We start from the raw sequence: 21,957 nt of genomic DNA, 5'->3' as shown, positions 1-21,957 counted from the left end.
AGAATCTTACTTTTCTCAACATGCGGAGACTAAAAAAAACATTTTTTTTTTTTACCAGAGAGTTAAGATGGTTGTTAAATGAAAGTATTGAGTCTCTAATGACACTCAAAACTTTGAGAATTCAATCTGCAGTGAGGATCCAGAAGGCAATGAAATGAGCAAAGGTAGCTGATCTAATTTTGGGCCAAGCCAAGTAGCTTTGTTTTGGACTCAGAGAAAATAGTCCATCAACAGATTAGAGCTTCGGGCCATTCAATAGGCGTTACAAAAGCTGGAAAAGAGTCTAGAAGGACAGGCTGTCTGAGTCTTTTCGGCCACTGCTACAATGGTGGCATATGTCAATCACCAAGGAGGCACCAAGGGTGCCTAGCTGAGCTTGGAAGCCCACTTATTGTTCTGGTGGGCAGAGCTACACCTACAGGCGATCTCCGTGGTTCATGAAGTGCGAGTAGACAATGGCCAGGCCATTTGCCTCAGCTGGTAGACCTTATTCCTGGGAAAATGGATATTATCTGTAGCAGCGTTCTAATCCATCGTTCTTTGATAGGGTCAGTCAGTTTTCGATCTGATTTTTACAGTGAAGAACAAGATATGGACCAATTTTTCAGTCGAAGATTCAAGCCGGGAAGCAAGGGTGTAGATGTCCTAGTCCAGCCATGGCCAGATCTTGTACATGTTTCCTTCATAGACCATGATAGGGCGAATATGTCACAGAATAGCAAACCCCCCAGGGAAAGTGGTATTCATAGCACAAGATTGGCCATGTAGGCTGTATTAATGTGGACCTAATGCATCTTCAGAGGGACCAGGGTTTCACACTGTAGGTACAACCCAATCTTCTATCTCAGGGCCCAGTGATCATAGAAGATCCAGATCACTTTAGTCATACGACATGGCTCTTGAGCATGCGGTGTTAGAGCGCAAGATACTCAGAGGTAAACATTGCTACTCTCCTCAGAGCTAAGAAACCTTTAACTGTCTCCACTTACACTAATGCACGGGAGACGTTTCAACACTGGTGCATGAATTAAAAGGTAGAACCATTTAGTTCTCTGTTAGCGGTGGTGCTAGATTTCCTCCAAGCAGGTCTCAACAATGGCCTTGCAGTGGCATCCCTCAGGGTCTAAGTGGCGGGCCTTTCTTGCTTCAGAGCCCATGGATACAAAGCTCCCCTGGCTTCTCATCCAAATGTAACCAGATTCCTAAAGGGGCCACTAAGGCTCACATCACCGGTAAAATAACCATTACCATCATGGAATCTTAATGTGGTTTTCATGGCCTCAGTCAGGCTCCTTATGAGTCTATTCAAGAGGCTTCCTTGTTGGATCTTACTGTCAAGACCGTTTTCCTCATGACTATTATGTCAGTGAGACAAGTCTCGGAGCTGCAGGCCTTGTTCAGGGAGCCATATGGTCCCGTCCTTTTTGCCGAAGGTCATTTCGGCATTTTATATCGATCAAGAGGTAAGATTGCCAGCATTCCAGACCACAGGGTCAAAGAAAAAGGATCAGATTCTAAGAAAGCTGGATATGAGGCGAGTCCTCCTACATTATCTAGAGGTCATCAAAGAGTTCCAACCATCTATTTGTGCTCACCAATCAGGCTAGAGGCGGTAGACCAACATCTAAGGATACCATTTCAAGATGGATACAGATGGCCATCTCATCAGCATATATTGCCTGTGACAAACAATTGCTAGTCTTCGTGGGTGGAAGCTCGAGCAATTTAGCCCAGGGAGATTTGTAGTGACCTGGTCCATTCTGCACATGTTCACCAAGTTCTCTAAAGTGGACGTGGCAGCATAGGAAGACATCTTTGGATTCTCAGTGTTACAAGCAGGTGCAAAGGTCCTGCCCTAGATTTCTGGGACTGCTTTTGTACCTCCCTACTGTCCAGAATGACACAGGTTCTTACCTTGCTAATGCCTTTTCTAGTAGATAGGTTTGTCTTTTTGGAGCCCCTTTCAGTCAGTATTTTTTTGCCTGTCTTCTGTTTCAATCAGGAAGTTCGAGTCAAAACTGAAATTTTTATGTTAGTCAGACCTTAAGGATATGAAGAATAATTTATTGCTATAACACATTGGTGGAATGTTTGAGCTTCATAAATGTTTCTGATTGGTATGGTTATTTCAATGTTTCTATTCAATTATAATGTTTAACATGTTTGTTATACTTTCAGAGCAGAACAGATTTCTAGTTGGGGAGTCTCTCCATAGCTCTCCTTTGCATGTGTTCTTATATAGGGTTATCACCTGCTTTGGTACAAAATGAAGGGGATAGCAAAGTCCTTGAGGTGGAGGAGTTGAAAACCTGGAATGGATTCCTTCTTCATGCCTTTCGAGTGTGGGTAGAATACCCTACTGTCCAGAATGACACATCTATCTACTAGAAAAAATATTAGCAAGGTAAGAACCTAATCTCTTTTTCCCCTTGCTTTCCCTTCAGACATTGTCTCCACAGGAACTCTGGCATATTGTACACCAGTGTTATGGTTCAGAGTTGGGACTCACCAGTGAGGATGAGGATTATGTTTCTCCTGGCATTCAGTTCAACGGCTTAGGGTGAGTAATGGGGCAGGGCACCAACTTCATACCCTCCAGTTGGGCATAGATCCTTCCAAAGAGAGAAACCAGCATGGAAGCTCCTCCTTATCCTCCACATACTCTCGAGACAGGACAGAACTATGCTACTAGTGTGGGCATCGTATAAAACAATATTTGGTATGAACTCCAACTGGGTTAGGAGAGAAGAAGAGGGCTAGGAATATGCTGGCCTTCCTGAAGGATGCAATAAGGAAACCAACATGGGGGTGGAGGTATCAGACAGCTGGGAAGCTGCTTCCTGTTGCCCCACTCTCTTCAGACCAGTAGTCATAATGTTCAAATGTGCCTCTTTTTCTTCAGCTTGTTACATCATGTTTTGGGCTTACAGTATTTCTAGCTCACCTCTTTTTCTTGTGTTATGTAACATTTTATGTGCTCAAGCAGGCAGTTATAAAATTCTTCAGGGAAATACATGCATAAATGTAAGCACTGAGAACACATAAAACCCAAATTGGTTTCTTGTATAGTCTCATTCTATTCCTGGGCAGTCCCATCTCTTGTAGGAAGCTTCATTTACATATTTTTGATCCTTCCCTCTTATCTCAGGACTGCTCTCTGACTTCCAGTTGTCTTCCTATAAGCAAGACAGTAGGAGCTAGTCTTTTCTGCTCGTTTATTTTTTTTCTTTTACCAGTATTTTTGCAGCTTTGCTTGTTCGTGCTGCAGAAGTTCCCCGCAGAGACAGCTCTGGCTGTGGGAGATCACAGACTTTACTGGAAAAGTCTGTTTCCAGAGGGTTGACTGCTCTACAGTGCTCCCACCTGGACAACCTGCATTCATGGATTGGGGCTCAGGGACCGTTCCCTTGGAAACATTACTCACCCCAGGTTCATAAGAACATAAGAACGCTTTACTGAGTCAGACCAATGGCCCATCTAGCCCAGTAGCCCATCAGTCATGATGGTGGCCAATCCAGGTCACTAGTACCTGGCAAAAATCCAAATAGTAGCAACATTCTATGCTAGTGATCCAGGGCAAGCAGTGACTTTCCCCATGTCTGTCTCAATAACAGACTATGGGCTTTTCCTCAAGGAAATTGTCCAAACCTTTCTTAAAACCAGCTACATTATCCGCTCTTATCACAACCTCTGGCAACACATTCCAGAGCTTAACTATTCTCTAATTGAAAAAATATTTCTTCCTATTGGTTTTAAAAGTATTTCCCTGTAACTTCATTGATTGTCCCCTAGTCTTTGTAATTTTTGACAGAATAAAAAATCAATCCACTTGTACCCATTCTACACCACTCAGGATTTTGTATACTTCAATCATATCTTCCATCAGCCATCTCTTTTCCAAGCTGAAGAGCCTTAACTGTTTTAGGCTTTCTTCAAACAAGAGGAGTTCCATCCCCTTTATCATCTTGGTCACTCTTCTTTGAACCTTTACTATTTCTGCTATATCATTTTTGAGATAAACCAATATTGGTTCTACTGCTCCCTCAAAGATGAAATCATGAAAGCATCAGGTACTCTTGCGAACCCCTCATGGCTGAAAAGGAACAGTCTGCCCGTATTCAGGCTATTGAGGCACACCTTTATTAGGACGTTCTGAAACATGGGTCTGCAGCTCTTTTGGGATCACAAAAGGGGCCTGGCTTGAGGAATCTGCTAGGACCTAGAGCTGACTCATACCAATGCCTGTCCAAATGGAAGTATCCCCCTGCCCTGTGAGCAAATCTTGGCTGAAGGGGTCTGCTGGGTGCTCTTCTGATACAATTTGGGAAGCCAGAAAAGATGAGCTTCCCCCATGTCCTTAACTAGCTTCTTCATGTCCTCACCAAAACAGAAATTTCCCCCTGATAGTTTGTCTGCTAGTAGATTTGAGCACAGGCTGCATGGCTCCATGGCGGTGTATCCAAGAATGGGGCCGACTGCATTCCTCCACCTGTTCATGTGCACAGCTTTTCCAGGTGAGGTGGAAGTCTCTAACCAGAGTGTTGGGCCCAAGAAGAAGTCAGAAGTCTGGCAGGCCAGGTTCCAAGGCTTGTTGAGGCAGAGGATTCCCCAATTCAGCTTCCATCTTGCAGCTCCCAGCACATAGTATGGCAGAGTGAGTAACAGTCTGACACTATGTGAGACCGATTTTGGGGGGTCCTAGGTCCCCCCCCTTAAAATCCTAAAATCGCCATGTTTCGGAGGTCATTGTGGTTTTTCCGGACAGTTTTATTAGTAATATTACTCCTGCAATGGCCATCTTGAATTTTCCCAATCTGAATTAAAAGCTTTTTTCTGCCTCTACAACTTCATTTATGCAAGAAAACACATCAGATGTGCTCAGGGCATGATACTTCAGATTCATGCCCTATTTGCAGCAGATGGCTGACAGGCGTGCATCTGTGTTCCACGTACCGTGCGGTGCTTGACAGGGAGGAAGTGCCATCAGCAATAGCCCCTTCTGCCCTTTCAGGGGGTCTACTGTGCAGTCCAACTAAGGCCAGTCCAAAAAGACGAAAATAAGCCCGGGGGCAATGCAAGTGCATCCCTAGCCGCGATTCTATGTCTAAGACCTGCAAATACTCCAAAAGCTCCAAGAAGGACTTGCAGGAGGTCTCTCAGGATCAAGGTTCCTCCCTGGAGTTTATTAACATGCTCTTCCAGGCTTATTTAGCCAAGAAAAATTTGCCAAATCCACCTACAATGGTGTCTTGTTGGTGTTGGGGGTTCCTCCTTCCAAGGACGCGGGTCCCCAGCAGAGGAACCTTGCACAGTCGAGGAACAATCCACCAACAGATGATCCAGATGATGTGACTGTTCCTTTGATTATTCACCTCCACACTGGAGGATTTGGCTGCAGTCACGGATCTTCAGGATCCAGATTTGGGAGATGCTGCTGATCTTGGTGAGGACCCCCACAGTGCGGAGACTATTTAAACCTTCTGCATTAGTAGGGATTATTTCAAAATCCCTTTTGGAGTTAAAATTGGAGGCTAGCCAGTCTTTGACAGCATACTGCTCTCTCATGAGTAGCACGAAGCCACAGTTTTCCTCCTTTCCTGACCATCCAGACTTTATGAAAATGCTTACATATCAGTGGGAGGCACCGAAGGGTCTTCTCAGAGTTGCCAAGGCCATGCCCAAGCTCTATCCAATTGTATAAGCCTTTAATCAGTATTTTGTTTCTCCAAAAGTGGATTCCTTGGTATCGCATGCCATCAAGCTACTTCTTCTCTCCCCAGTGAGGGCAGTATAGTGTTGAAGGACACTCAAGACCACAGGATTGATTTTGTGCTAAAAAGGCTTTTTGATTTTGCGGCCTTAGGATTGAAATTGGCCGCAATGGCATCCTTTGCTGCTAGAGCCTGTCACTCCAAGCTGCACCATTATCCTGACACTATAGTGCTTCAGGATCTTTCCTTTTTGGTTTCTGGCATGGACTATGTGGCTGATGCCTTGTATGACCTCTTCAGAGTGGTGAGCAAGCTATTGGCGTACTCTATTTCCACACGCTGGATGTTGTGAATCTGGCAGTGGTCCAGTGATTCATCATCTAAGGCAACCCTCAATAAGCTGCCTTTTAAGGGGCAATTACTGTTCAGTAAGGGTCTGGACAATCTTATGGCTAGTGTGCAGGACCATAAACCTAAGTCCATGCCAGACAGCAGGCCCCGGACCTCTAGGGAACAGGGGCGTTCTAATTTTCATTCAGGCAATATCTCAATACTCTGGGGGTCCCTCGGGTCAGTGATCTTATCAGACAACCAAACAGGTAGAGCTAGGTGTCTGCAAACTCAAGAGTCTGCCTTACTTCCACTCCAAAGAAGCAGTTATGACACCAGGCCCCTGGCTGACACTCCACAGATCCTGGAGGAGTGGATGTTAATGGGGTTTAAAAAGTCCTGTAGGTGTCAAAAGCATATTTCCCTCACCCAACCTCATAGTTGGTGCCTACAGTGTCTCGGGCCTGAACACCAGGTGGAGTCTTGCGCCCAGTATTCCACCTTATAGAAGTGCTTCATCAAAAGTCGTCGGCTTCAGCAGGAGAAATTGTTTGGTGCAGTCATGTACACTGACAAGACATCGCAGCCATCTTTATCAAAGACTCCTGCATCGACATCGTCACATGTTGCAACAGCATTGAGTCCCTTGATGCAGACCAAACAGTGACGTTCATTCTAGAGGCTTGTCTCTCCCTCAACGTGTGCATACTCATCAAGATCACCCTCTCCGAGGCAAGCCGCTGCAACAAAGGTACCGGCAGATAAGCCAACAGTATTGGTGTTTTCTTTTAGGGAGAAACTCAATGAGTTCTTTCGGAGGGAGCTTGGTGATATGTTCAAACTGTACGCAACAACATTTACATTGACTCCCTCGGTACCGGCCCAATCTGAGCATATTGTTACGAGGCCCCACGGTACTGCAGACAGCTCTCCTGTAGCACATCGACATGGATCTTCGAGTCATCATCAATCCTCAACATGATGTTCTACTTTTCGAAGTTGATCATCACATCGAAGATCTAGTTCTCCATTGGTGCATCGATCCAGTTCTCCATCAGTGCATTGATCCACTTTGTCCAGACATCAACATTCTTCTACTCAACGTGCCATGTTCAGGAAGCATTGATCCACATCATGCTCATCAAAGCGGAAAAGAGCTTCACACCGAACCTCCTCATCTTTCTCAGATCAGTACCGAAGTTGTAGAAAATGTAAATCTTCTCGACACTTACCTTCTCTAAAGCTTCTTTATGACTGATTTACAGTCTGATTTAGAGGGTGACTTGTTTGGTTCTGCAACTGAGGCTTATGACATCCCTTTTGAACCACCTCCTCAGAGAACTCCTCCGAAGTCAAGATCTCCTACAGAAAGACTGTACCAAATATATTTACCAAATATATTAGGTAGTTAGGCAAGACCAGCTTGTTAAACTAGAAGCTACAAGATGGCAACTGAACAGGACATGTAGGTGAAGGCTCCTGCTTTGAGGGATTGTTTTTTTCTTCGTAAAAAAACTAGATAAATTTTTGATGCCCAAAAGAAGAGGGAGGTAGAGGGTTTACCCTCCACCCGCACCTACAACTTCATCTCCGCAACAGATTGTTATAACATCATATACAGTCACTCCAGTGAATCGGGGCATTTCTGCTGCTGAGCCGTGGGAAAAGCTCAGCTTGGATAAGAACATAAGAATTGGCACTGTTGGGTCAGACCAGTGATCCATCGTGCCCAGCAGTCCGCTCACGCGGCGGTCCTTGGTCAAAGACTAGCGCCCTAACTGAGACTAGCCCTACCTGCATATGTTCTGGTTCAGCAGGAACTTGCCTAACTTTGTCTTGAATCCCTGGAGATTGTTTTCCCCTACAACAGAATCCGGAAGAGCGTTCAAGTTTTCTACCACTCTGAGTGAAGAAGAACTTCCTTATGTTCGTACAGAATCTATCCACGTTCAATTTTAGAGAGTGCCCTCTCGTTCTCCCTACCTTGGAGAGGGTGAACAACCTGTCCTTATCTACTAAGTCTATTCCCTTCAGTATCTTGAATGTTTCGATCATGTCCCCTCTCAATCTCCTCTGTTCGAGGGAGAAAAGGCCCAGTTTATTTAATCTTTCACTGTATGGCAACTCCTCCAGCCCCTTAACCATCTTAGTCACTCTTCTCTGGACCCTTTCGAGTAGCACCGTATCCTTCTTCATGTAAGGCGACCAGTGCTGGACACAGTACTCTAGGTGAAGGCACACCATGGCCCGGTACAGCGGCATGATAACCTTCTCCGATCTGTTCGTGATCCCCTTCTTTATCATTCCTAGCATTCTGTTCGCCCTTTTCGCTGCTGCTGCACATTGCGCAGACGGCTTCATTGATTTGTCGATCATAACTCCCGTCTCTTTCCTGGGAGGTCTCTCCAAGTACCGCCCCGGACATCTTGTATTCATGCATGAGATTTTTGTTACCTACATGCATCACTTTACACTCATCCACATTGAACTTCATCTACCATGTTGATACCCATTCCTCGAGCCTGATTATGTCATGTTGCAGATCTTCGCAATCCCCCTGTATCTTCACTACTCTGAATAACTTCGTATTGTCTTAAATTTAATCACCTCACTCGTCATACCAATGTCTAGATCATTTATAAAGATGTTGAAGAGCACGGGTCCAAGCACCGAGCCTTCGGCACCCTATGGTGACGCTCTTCTAGTCCGAGTATTGCCAATTTTCCCCCACTCTCTGTTTCCTATGATCCAGCCAGTTTTTAATCCACGTGAGTATTTCACCCTCGATTCCATGGCTCACAATTTTCCAAAGTAGTTGTTCATGCGGAACCTTGACAAACGCTTTATGAAAATCCAGATATACAATGTCGACCGGGTTGCCCTTGTCTTTCTGTCTGTTTATTCCCTCAAAGAAGTACAGCAAGTTCGTCAAACACGATCTGCCTTTGCTAAAACCGTGCTGACTGGTCCTCATCAGCCCGTGTCCGTCAAGGTGATCAATGATGCGTTCCTTTATCAGCAACACTATCATCTTTCCCAGTATTGAGGTCAGACTCACCGGTCTGTAGTTTCCCGGATCTCCCCTTGAACCTTTCTGGAAGATCAGTGTAACATTTGTCACCTTCCAGTCTTACGGACAAATTCTCGTTGAGCCCAGCTGGACCCAACCCACTCCTAGCTCCTGGAGAGGTTGTAGAATATCAGCCATTCATGAAAGGTCATCAGATATTTCCAAGTGTGAATGGGAGTGCGACTTCAGCAAACCCGGAAGAGAAAGCTTTGATGCCAGTCGTGGCATAGCGACTCAACAGGAGTGGAGCACTTATGATTGCAAGTGGTGGGGAGTGTAGAGAAAGCCAAGGTCCAGTTCTTACTGGGGCCTTAGTTCAAGAATGGGCTGTAGTACCTGCACTCAAGCCACTTGAAAGACATTCAGTGGTAATGCTGGACTCACTCTGGTCTGCCAATGAAAATCTTCACTTGGTATGTACTAAATTTATGACTACTTTCCTAAACCTTACTAAACTTGCCCATGTAGAGACGGTAATTCAAAAACATATGACTGAGATTGCAAGAAATGAAAAGTCAACTATTGCAACAGAAAATTTATTAAAGCAACTGGTGTCCGACAAAGCTTTGATTTTGAGAAAACTTGGAGAATCAGAATAGAAGTCTTCATTTAAGAGTTCTAAATTTTCCTGTTCCTAAATATATGATTTCTCGAGATTTGTTTAAAAATTTTCTTTTTTAAGTTCTTTATTGATTTTCCAACTATCAACAGTCCAATAAAGAAGTAGTTAAATACATATAATAATTCAAGAAAAGCATGTTCATCTTACATACATACATGAGCAAACATTTTTTCCCCTCCCACCCACCCAATGACTAATCAAGAAAAACACAAATACAGAGATTCTTTCAATAACTTTTCCCAATTTAAAATAATGATATAACCCCACCACCCTCCCACCCTCTATGGACGTGTATACTCGACTGGCTAATAAAATATGCCTCTCCTCAAGGGGTGCTCTCAGCAGCACAGTCATCAATCCAGTTTCTTCAGCAGTTGGGGTTCGAAGTCAATTTTCCAAAATCTCAACTTCAACCCTCTCAAACTCTACAATTCAAATGAGTCCTGATCGACCACCATATAACTCAGGGTGTTCTTACCTCAGCAAGGACAAAGACAATTTGATTCAACTTTGCAACCAGGTTTATCACCTTCTGTCCATCTCAGTCAGGCAGATTATGGTATTATTGGTTCACATGGCATCCACAGTCACTAGCATCCCAACGGTCTCAAGCGCTCGATCCGCTCTCACAAGAGATTTTAGTCACATCTTCACTTCGTCAATCTCTGCAGTTCTGGATGAATTTCTCAAATATTTCCAAAGGGCTGTTGTTTCAAATCCCTCCAAATCAGAATGTTCTGATTACAGACTCATCCAAATACACTTGGAGAGCTTATCTGGATGACCTTCGCACACAGGGTCACTGGTCCACCCAAGAGCAGCAATGTCACATCAATCTCTTGGAATTCAGGGCCATTCACAATGCTCTCAAAACTTTTCAGCACAAGATATCCAATCAAGTCCTACTAATACGTATGGACAATCAAGTGGCAAATGTATTACATAAACAAACAAGGAGGAACAGGTTCTCTCATTCTTTGTCAAGAGGCCAAGAAGATTTGGAACTGGGCTATTGCTCACCACATATTCCTCAAAGCGGTCTATATTCAAGGAGAGAAAAATTCTTTCACTGACAAACTCAGCAGATTTCTCCAACCACACAAGTGGACGCTCAACAACGCAGTTTTGAGACAGATATTCTCTCTTTGGAGAACTCCTCAGATAGACCTGTTTGCGTCCCCCCAAAATCACAAGCTGCCTCAATTCTGTTCCAGATGATTCTCTCTGCAACATCTGGAGGCGGATGCTTTTCTTCTAGATTGGACACACAAATTCCTTTATGTGTTTCCATTGATTCCTCTTCAATAATGGATGGAATAAGAGGCAAAAACACAAACTGCCTAATCCAAAAGCCTCTTACTTATGCAGCAAATATCAATTATAAAAGAGGTCTCAGAAACCGGCTCAGATATTAAATGGAATATACCTCCGAGACTTATCATTGACCTCTGAAAAACTCTCTATTTTTTATGTGATACTAATGTGGAATATTTAATATTAAGTTTGTTGGCATCAGGCACTTTAAGTTTTGAGTTACCACATTAGTATCGCATAAAAAATAGAGAGTTTTTCAGAGGTCAGTGATAGAAATTGGTAGCTGATGAGTCTCGGAGGTATATTCCATTTAATATCTGAGTTGGTTTCTGAGACTTCTTTTCTCTCTTATAATTGATATTTTCTGTATAAGTAAGAGGTTTTTGGATTAGACAGTTTCCATCGATTCCTCTCATTCTCAAGACGCTTGTCAAGCTCAAACAAGTGTCGGCCACCATGATACTAATAGCCCCTCAGTGGGCCAGACAACCATGGTTCTCCCTTCTTCTTCAGCTCAATGTCAAGGAACCATTGCCCCTGCAGATCTTTCCATCTCTTCTCACACAGAGTCAGGGACCTCTTTTATATCCCAGTCTACAGTCCTTGCACCTGATAGCATGATACCTTTAGGGATGACCTCAGCTGACACTGATCTTTCCGATCCTGTCTGATTCAATTTGGATGCATCCAGAAAACCTACACAGCAATGCTACCAGCAGACCTGGGCACGGTTTTCTACGTGGTGTACTTTTCATCATCATGATGCTTCATCCTCCTCTTTATCTTCAGTATTGGATCATGTACTTCAACTCGGGTCTTAAAGCCTCTTTAGTCAGAGTCCATCTTACTGCTATCAGAGCTTTTCATAGACCAATCAACAGTAAACCTTTCACTGCTAGGGAGTCCCACATGTGAGAATATGCTGCCTGCTTGTCCTGGGATAAAGCACAGTTACTTAACCATAATGGGTATTATCCAAGGACAGCAGATAGATATTTTCACAATCCACTCTCCTCCCCTGGTTGGCATCTTAGCTTATTTACGGAACTGAGGAACTTAAGAACATAAGCAATGCCTCCATTGGGTCAGACGTAAAGTCCATCGTGCCCAGCAGCACACTCATGCGGCGGCCCAACAGGTCCAGGACCTGTGCAGTAATCCTCTATCTATACCCTTCTATCCCCTTTTCCAACAGAAAATTGTCCAATCCTTTCTTAAACCCCAGTACCGTACTCTGCCCTATTACTTCCTCTGGAAGCACATTCCAGGTGTCCACCACACTTTGGGTAAAGAAGAACTTCCTAGCATTTGTTTTGAATCTGTCTCCTTTCAACTTTTCCGAATGCCCTCTTGTTCTTTTATTTTTTGAAAGTTTGAAGAATCTGTCCCTCTCTACTCTCTCTATGCCCTTCATGATCTTGTAAGTCTCTATCATATTCCCTCTAAGTCTCCTCTTCTCCAGGGAAAAGAGACCCAGTTTCTCCAATCTCTCAGCGTATGAAAGGTTTTCCATCCCTTTTATCAGACGTGTCGCTCTCCTTTGAACCCTCTCGAGTAACGCCATATCCTTCTTAAGGTACGGCGACCAATATTGGACGCAGTACTCCAGATGTGGATGCACCATCGCCCGATACAACAGCAGGATAACTTCTTTCGTTCTGGTTGTAATACCCTTCTTGATTATACCTAGCATTCTATTCGCTCTCTTAGCAGCCGCTGCGCACTGTGCCGTCGGCTTCATTGTCATGTCCACCATTACCCCCAAGTCCCTTTCTTGGGTACTTTCATTCAATAACATCCCTCCCATCGTATAGTTGTACCTCTGGTTTCTGCTTCCCACATGCAATACTTTACACTTCTCAACGTTGAACTTCATCTGCCATCTCGTCGCCCATTCCCCTAGTTTGTTTAAGTCCCTTTGCAATTCTTCGCAGTCCTCCTTTGTTCGAGCTCCACTAAATAGTTTGGTGTCATCCGCAAATTTTATTATCTCACACTTCATCCCTGTTTCTAGATCATTTATGAATATATTAAATAGCAGCGGCTCAAGCACCGAGCCCTGCGGAACACCACTTGTGACCTTCCTCCAGTCCGAGTAGTGGCCTTTCACCCCTACCCTCTGTTTCCTACCCGCTAACCAGTTTCTGATCCATCTATGTACATCTCCGTCCACCCCATGGTTCTTCAGTTTCCGGATTAGACGTTCATGAGGCACCTTATCAAAGGCTTTCTGGAAATCTAGGTATGTGGATGTCTATGGGGTCTCCTCTGTCCATCTGTTTGTTAATTCCCTCGAAGAAGGGCAATAAGTTAGTCAGGCATGATCTCCCCCTGCAGAAACCATGTTGACTGGTTATCAGAAGTTCGTTTCTTTCAAGATGTTTATCGATGTTTTCTTTTATCAGTGCTTCCGCCATTTTCCCCGGAACCGTGGTCAGACTCACCGGTCTGTAGTTTCCCGGGTCACCTCTTGATCGCTTTTTAAAGATGTGCGTAACATTGGCTATCTTCCAATTCTCCGGGATCATGCATGTTTTCAGGGATAGGTTGCAAATTTGCTGCAATAGTTCCGCTATCTCCTCCTTTAGTTCCTTCAGAACCCTTGGAAGGATTCCGTCCGGACCTGGGGATTTGTCAGTTTTTAGTTTTTCTAACTGCCTGCATACATCTTCAAGGCTCACTTCCATGGATGTTAATTTTTCTACTTGATTTCCATTGAAGAATTGCTCAGATTCCGGTATGTTGGTTGTGTCTTCGTTTGTAAATACAGATGAGAAGAACATTTTAAGTCTTTCAGCGACCTCTTTCTCCTCCTTCACCACTCCCTTCCTGTCTCTGTCATCCAGCGGTCCCACCTCCTCCCTAGCCGGCTGCTTCCCTTTAACAGATCTAAAGAACGGTTTGAAATTTCGTGCTTCTCTGGCTAGCCTCTCTTCATACTCTTGGCTTTTTGAACTACACGGTGACATTCTTTTTGATACTTCCTGTGCTCTTTCCAGTTTCCCACAGTTTTGTCCTTTTTCCATTTTCTGAATGAATTTTTCTTATTGCCTATCGCTTCCTTCACTATTTTAGTTATCCACGCCGGGTCTTTTGTTCGACTCTTTTTGCACCCCTTTCTGAATCTGGGGATATACAGATTTTGTGCCTCGCTCACCATGTCCTTGAAAAATGACCAGGCATGTTCTACCGTTTGTCATTTTTTGGAAGTGTTCCTAAGTTTCTTCCTTACCATTTCCCTCATTGCTTTGTAGTTTCCTTTCCTGAAGTTAAAAATTGTCGCTATGGTTCTCTTTCCTTTCAGTATTCCTACCTCCACCTTGAACTTGATCATATTATGATTGCTGTTTCCCAACGGTTCCACTGCTTCCACTTCCTTTGCAGGTCCCCTTAGCCCATTTAGGATTAGATCCAGAGTGGCATTTCCTCTCATCGGTTCTCTAACAAGCTGCTCCATGAAGCAATCTTGTGTAGTCTCCAGGAATTCTCCAGGAACTGTGATCCTACATTGGGCGAGAAGGAACTCGCGCATGCACAGTGCAGGTAGTCGCAAAGTTTCTAACAACTTAAAAATGATACAACACTTTCAATGTTGGGGCTACACTTTCAACGCTGGGGCTACGTGAATGACATCGTCCACATTTGATAATATCTGCCTGCTGTCCCTGGATAACACCTGTTACAGTAAGTAACTGCTTTCTTGTAAATCCAAACTCTATTCCTGGAACCTGCCCTGGGAGTGCTGATTCGCAAATTGTCTGCCTCAAAAGTACTGGTAAGATGGACCTTTGGTTTTTTGACTAGCCCTTCGAAGATTTACATTCGATAATATTGCACACTTTGCTTTGGGGGTGTTTAGCTAATGTGCCTCACCCTGTAAGTGCAGACTGTGTCTCCTTGTTGTTGTGATTTTATGGTTTATAGGTTTTCTGCAACCTGTTTTAATAGTTCATGATTGTTATGCTATTTTATGGTATGATCAGATTAGACGTTTCTTGGGGAATATCCCCATACCCCTCCCCTTTCTGTCGTATACAGGTATGACTGTCTGCTTTTGTACCAACTGAAAGTCAAAAGGCAGTCCTGAAGTAAGAGGGGAGGATCAGAAATATGTAAATGGTGCTTCCTATTAGAGATCTTGCGAGATGGGATTGATTATCCACTTGTGTAGGAATAGAGTGTGGATTTACAAGAAAGAAGATTAACATAGGTAAGAACCTCATCTGAGTTATAAAAGGGTTGTCTAAAATTTGCAGTGAATTTTATAAAGGTTTCATTGAATGCTGAGCGATCTGTAAATTATATAGAAGGCCATGGAGAATAGGTGTTTATTTGACAAAAGTTGCATCACCTGGAGTACTGTATGTGTAACTAATGGCAATTGCATGTGCAAGCAGCAGATTTTGCAGCACTAGCATAAAAGTACAGTCATTTGTACATTAAGAAGGTAGTTTTATAAAGAGCTGTCTGATTTGAGGTGGCAGGAACATTGATAAATACCGGCATTCAAGTCATTTATACACATATTTGGATACATATAGATGTAAATTACTATTTTCTATCTAAGCAGTGTTCCTGTGCAACAGGTGTGTCATTCTAGACAAGCAGGTTATCTCCCCCAGGCTACAAGCCTCTGCAGAAGGAATCCACTCTGAATTTTTTTTCTCTAACCCTTCTACTTCAGAGAGCTTTACTGCTATCTACAGTTTTTCCCTTCTCCACGTGAGCTGGAAGGAGTGTTTCTATTCTTCTCTGCTTTTTCTTTATTTTTCTTCAAGTTATTTTCTGATTTCTTTGGATTTTCATGCTTGGAGCTTCCCTGTTTGTGGGTCCAGCTCTTTCTGTGTGGAGAACCAGAGACAACAGCTGACAAGCTAGTCCCTTGTGGTAGTTGTTAGCCAGCCTGCAGAATAATTTTTGGAGCTCGGAGCCATTCCCAGTTAGTATGGCTCATCTACTGCTTGGGAGAGAGCAGCATTCTCTTAGGACACTAGAAATGAATTTGATAGCTCTGTTGAAGACCAGAGAAGATACACACAGGCTGTAGCTTAGTTTTATGAAGTCCCATTGTTTCAATGTGTGCCCAGTCTGGTCTCCAGAGACCTGCAGAACAGATAAGGTTTGGCTTTTGACCTGGTTGCTACAGAGATGGACTTTTCTTCTTATTACGGAGATTACATTCCAGGGGAGGGGGGTTCCCTCTCCTTTTTTGCAGGGTAAAGTTAGAAATGCTAATTGGATATACAAAATGATGAATTAAATTTTAGTAAACTAATAACATAGGGACTTTCATATTTAAGGGTTCAGATTGAAATATAATTGCCTCTAACAATTGTACTGGAGGATGCATATAGGAAAATGGGTTTGTGGGAGTAGATTGGCCACTCCCCTTTTCTTTCACTGAGACATGGGATTTTCAGTGCATGCTCTTAAATGACTCAGTAACATGGGAGCAGTAGTTTGACTCTTAAAGATAAATGATTTAAAGCTGTGTGTATGGATAATTTTTCCTCTGTAAGTATATTATATTGTAATACTTTTCCTGGTTTCTTCTGTACCTTTTCTTTATTAGATAAGCTAGTATTAAAATGTAACTTTTAAGAATCTTTGTGTGAGGGGGACGGACACTCCCCCAATATGCATACAAGCACCTTATATGGTATCAAGTATTCATGACAAATTAGATGCAGGCAGTAAAATGTCGTCATGTATTAGGTATATTTAAGTGAACCTAGCAGAACAGAATTTTGAGGGCATTATGTCAGGGATGTTGCATTTACACCCTCTGACTTGTAATGTTCCTCCATTGTACAAATGAATGCCTTGAAACAGGACTGTCTGTTGAATTTTAATAAAACAATATTTTATCTGAAATATTTGTACAATTATCTTCATGTCAGTGCAGCTATGGGCAGGGTAGAACCAAAACTCTGCTCAGCGTGTGCTAAAAACACCCTCTAGGGATTCAAGACAAAGTTAGACAAGTTCCTGCTGAACAAGAATGTGCGCTGGTAGGGCTAGTCTCGGTTAGGGTGCTGATCTTTGACCAGAGGGCCACCGCGTGAGCGGACTGCTGGGCATGATGGACCACTGGTCTGACCCAGCAGCGGCAATTCTTATGTTCTTATGTTCACAGCTTAGTAAAAGGAGCCCTTAGTCAGTTGTGACTTATATAAATTTAAGAGATGAGGTAATAGTAAATTTTGAAAAAATTTTAAAACCACTGTGAAACCATCACTACCTGGGGGTGGATCCAGTCTTGAGAGACTTCAATGCTGACTGGAGTTCTGTACATGATATAGGCGCTTCAAGTTTTTCTTTCACACACTCGGGAATTTTTGGCCCATTAATTAAGTTTAAAAATTCTCTTCCTTCAATTTCTTTATTTGAAGAAAGCTCAGAATAATATAAAGCTTTATAATAATCCAAAAATTGTCTTTTAAAACATCTCCAATATGAGTATGTATTTTACCTTTTCTCATCTCTAATAGCCACAGTTTTCACTTTTCTTTTTTTAGCTTGTTAAAGATTGGTAGCTCCTGGGCTGTGTATGTAGGCTGTACAAGGGGGATAATGGTTATACATATATAATGCTCTAATTAGTAATCTGAAGGATGAATGATTAGATAGGGATGGTAGTTGGCAAATGGGTATGTAGTTATTTGGGGTGGGAGTTTTTATTTTCAGGGTAATTGTGAATGGAAAGTAAAGGAATGAATGGGTATGGTTGAGTGGTTGGTGAATGGGTGATTAAATATAGTATTAAATGAATAGTTAATTGAATATTATATTTCTTTTATAGTAGCAAAAGTTTTTATAAGTTAATTAATTTCAGCAATAGAATACTTGAGATTTTTTTATGTTTACTACATTTGAGGCAGTAATTAATTGATTAGTATTCTAGATTTTAATGACTAATTTATTTTAATTATTACTGACAGATATCTGTTATGTATGAGATGGTGTGTGAAGTTTATTTGATATGAATGAATATTTCATGCTTAATAATATAGTCGTTTAATATAGTTGGGAATCATAATTTATTGTATTATTTATTAAATGGAGAGAACATAAGAATTTCCGCTGCTGGGTTAAACCAGTGGTCCATCATTCCCAGCAGTCCACTCACACGGTGGCCCTCCGTTCAAAGACCAGCGCCCTGAGACTAGCCCTACCTGTGTGTGTTCCGGTTCAGCAGGAACTTGTCTAACTTTGTCTTGAATCCCTGGAGGGTGTTTTCTCCTATGACAGACTCCGGAAGAGCGTTCCAGTTTTCTACCACTCTTTAGTTGAAGAAGAATTTCCTTATGTTTGTACAGAATCTACCCCCTTTCAATTTTAGAGAGTTCCCTCTCGTTCTCCCTACCTTGGAGAGGGTGAATAACCTGTCTTTATCTACCAAGTCTATTCCCTTCAGTACCTTGAATGTTTCGATCATGTCCCCTCTCAATCTCCTCTGTTCGAGGGAGAAGAGGCCAAGTTTCTCAAATCTTTTGCTGTACAGCAACTCCTCCAGCCCCTTAACCATTTTAGTCGCTCATCTCTGGACCCTTTTGAGTAGTACCGTGTCTTCCTTCATGTACGGCAACCAGTGCTGAACGCAGTATTCCAGGTGAGGGTGCATCATGGCCCGGTACAGCGGCATGATAACCTTCTCCGACCTGTCCGTGATGAATTAATGGGAAGATTTAGGGTGTCTGGGGGAGGGTGGTAATTGCTAATCAGTATGTGCGCACCCAAGTTTTTGAGATACTTAATGGGATGGGTTGGGGGGAGAGGGGCTTTTAGTTTAGGATTCTGGATGTGTGGGGGAAAATCAGTTATAATTTTGGCAAAAAGACATATTTCCATTTGATAGTACCCATATATAAAAGCAAATGGCTTTAAAATTATACTCACTAAACATAAATGGACTCAATCACCCTATTAAAAGGAAAAAGGTTCTTAATTTCCTGAAAAGCCAGCAAGCAGATATTTATTTTATTCAGGAAACTCATCTATCCACTGTCGAGGCAGCCAAATTAGAGAATGAATGGGTAAAACATTGTTTTTTTGCCCCAGCAGTAGGTAAAAAGGCAGGTGTAGCAATCCTGATCAACAAGACTGTCTCTGCTAACTTTGATAACTTTAGAGCTGATTCATTGGGTAGATGGCTCTATGTTAATATGACTTCAGGAAAAGATACCCTGACGCTTTTTAATATTTACGCACCAAATATTAATCAGGCAGATTTCTTTAAAAAACTCCAACAAACAATTCTGTCACTGGCTACGACTAATTTAATTGTAGCCGGAGATTTCAATGCTGTCATGGATCCAATTATGGATAAACAACCGAATAGACAACTAAAGTCATTATGTCTGGACAATTTGGTACATACATGTGGATTAAAGGATATATGGCGTATTTTTCATTTCAATGCTTGCAAATTTTCATTCTCTCAAGTTCATAAATCATTTTCATGGATTGATTATTTTTTTGTTTTGGACCATTTAGGGCTCCTTTTACAAAGGTGCATTAGGGCCTTAACGCGCGGAATAGCACGTGCTATATTGCCGCACGTGCTAGACTTTAACGCAAGCATTGAGCTGGTGTTAATTCTAGAAGCATAAGTTCTATAAGCGTAGTGTAGGTTTAGCGCATGCTAATATCCTGCGTGCGCTAAAAACGCTAGCGGATCTTAGTAAAATGAGCCCTTAGTTAATCAGGTGACCAAATCCAGCATAGATCTGATTCTTTTGTCAGATCATGCTGGAATTTGGATAGAATATCAGTTTAATCAAGATTCTACTAGACCTGTATGGAGATTCAATAATACATTGCTTGCAGTCTCAAACTTTCTTGAGGAAATTCAAGTAAAAATTAATGAGTACTTCCAACTCAGTACTTCAGAGGAAAACTCTTTGGAAACTATTTGAGATGCTTTCAAAGCTACTTTGAGAGGGCAAATAATTTCATATTCGGCACATATTAGGAAATTACTTAAATTAGAATTTTCCAATTTGGAACAAACTATTTTGACTTTAGAGTCACAATTGGCCTCAAAATGGGAACAAAATACTTTGCAAGCCCTGTTGAAAGCTAAATATAAATATAATGAGATTTCCCCACAATTGGCTAGGAAAGATTTGTTTTCTCAGCAAGCTCTGTATTATGGAAACTCAAATAAAACGAGATTATTGGCTAATTATCTTAAAGCAAAAAAATAAGAAAAGTAAAGATTGTGGCCATTAAAGATGAAAAAGTAAGAGCAGTATTGCTACTGTAGGTGGCCCAGATTGGTGCTGTGTCCACTTGATTCCACTTTGTGGTCCACATTCTTAACCTGCTGTGTTTTTTTTATGCCCCTGATTACAGGAACAGCGAGGATATTCCTGACGTTATCGAACTGATGGACACTGCCTCCCACTGTGGTACAGATGGGAAACTAGATTCCTGCCCCTTACTGGATCAGGCATCAGTCAATCAGAGCTTTGGTTCCCTTGCCAGCAGTGAAAGCCTTGCCTCAGTAAGTAGAAGTGCTGTGCCCATGTTGCTGAGTCTTGTACCTGTCAGAGATGGATGTATTGTGCACATGAAAAGGCTTTAAAGTGCTTTGAAAGATGATTTGCTTGGGTACTGTTCTATATCTATAAGGTTTCTTTTTTTGCACAATGACTGAGTTTTAGAGCATGGGCAATATTAGTTTCTGAGAGTCAGACAGAAGTATCTGGTTCTAAAAATGTAGAGCAAAGCAGGTAATGCTTATTCAAATTTTAAGTTGTCTTCAAGCGTAAAAACCCTGTAGTGATATAGTAACATAGTAAATGATAGCAGATAAAGATCTGAATGGTCCATCCTGTCTGCCCAGTCACATTCAGTATACATTCATGTTTAAATTGTCTTTGCTTTAAAATTTCTGCGCAATAGAACATAGAAGTCCGTCTGGTACTGTCATTAGGTTCCCACTGCCACTGTCATTAGGTTGCCATCGAAGCCCACTCCAGCCAAGGCGGATATAGTCTGCGTGCAGGAAACCCACCTGACAGATCTAGAACATTCCAAATTAAAAAGATCTTGGGTGGGCTCAGTGTATGCAGCTTCTTCTCTGCAGAAGCGAGCGGGAATAGCAATTTTAATTCGTAAGTCTCTACCCTTTACAGCCCAAGTTGTAGACAGTGAACTACACGGTAGATATCTATTGCTTCATTTGACGATGGAAACGTACTCATTCTACCTTTTAAATATATACGCTCCCAATGTATACGCTGTCACCCATTCAAGTAACGCTGCCATGTTACTTGAACGGGTGACAGATAACAACATCTTTCTGGCGGGAGACTTTAATCAAGTCTTAGACCCGAATAGTGACCGATCCTCTCTGGGGACGTCCACAGGGGTAGCCCAGATGCGAGGTATCCCGTATCTTTGTGCAACGTTGGATCTGGTCGACCCGTGGCGCCTATTACACTTGACAGAAAAAGACTATACACATAGGTTGCGGGCGCATGGCACACTTTCTAGAATAGATTACATTCTTTCCACCAGTAGGACCTTTCTAAATGTAGACTCCGCAGTTATTGGCCCAGCGGTGATATCAGATCATGCATTGATTTGGATAGATGTGCACGTAGGTTTCGGATTGCAGGGCCCAACACGTTGGCGTTTTCCCAGCTACTTGTATCGGGATGATCATTTTTAAAAATACTTGACGACTAAATGGGAAGAGTTTTTAGAGTTTAATTGTCAGCACCGGTCAGGTCCCGTACTATTCTGGAGCACTGCTAAGGTGGTTCTTAGAGGGGATTGTATTGCATATATTATCGACCGCAATAGACGTTTATCTAGAGCAGTGGTCTCAAACATGCGGCCCGGGGGCCACATGCGGCCCGCCAGGTACTATTTTGAGGCCCTCAGTATGTCTATCATAA

General features: G+C 42.5%; 1 protein-coding gene across 6 annotated transcripts in view; it reads left to right on the top strand.

Moving 5' to 3' along the window:
• The window catches only part of GRAMD1A (GRAM domain containing 1A), a 275,350-nt gene that overhangs the window by 129,406 nt on the left and 123,987 nt on the right, over positions 1–21,957 (top strand). For all 6 annotated transcript variants that reach the window (XM_033914365.1, XM_033914366.1, XM_033914364.1 and 3 more), the window contains 2 exons: positions 2,445–2,560; positions 20,405–20,555. In XM_033914365.1, coding sequence (XP_033770256.1) covers positions 2,445–2,560; positions 20,405–20,555 — 267 coding nt within the window. The remainder of the gene's footprint in view (positions 1–2,444; positions 2,561–20,404; positions 20,556–21,957) is intronic.

The sequence above is a fragment of the Geotrypetes seraphini genome, chromosome 11 (genome assembly GCF_902459505.1).
Source record: "Geotrypetes seraphini chromosome 11, aGeoSer1.1, whole genome shotgun sequence".
Taxonomy (NCBI): Eukaryota; Metazoa; Chordata; class Amphibia; order Gymnophiona; family Dermophiidae; genus Geotrypetes; species Geotrypetes seraphini.
This window is presented reverse-complemented; position numbering and strand designations above follow the sequence as displayed.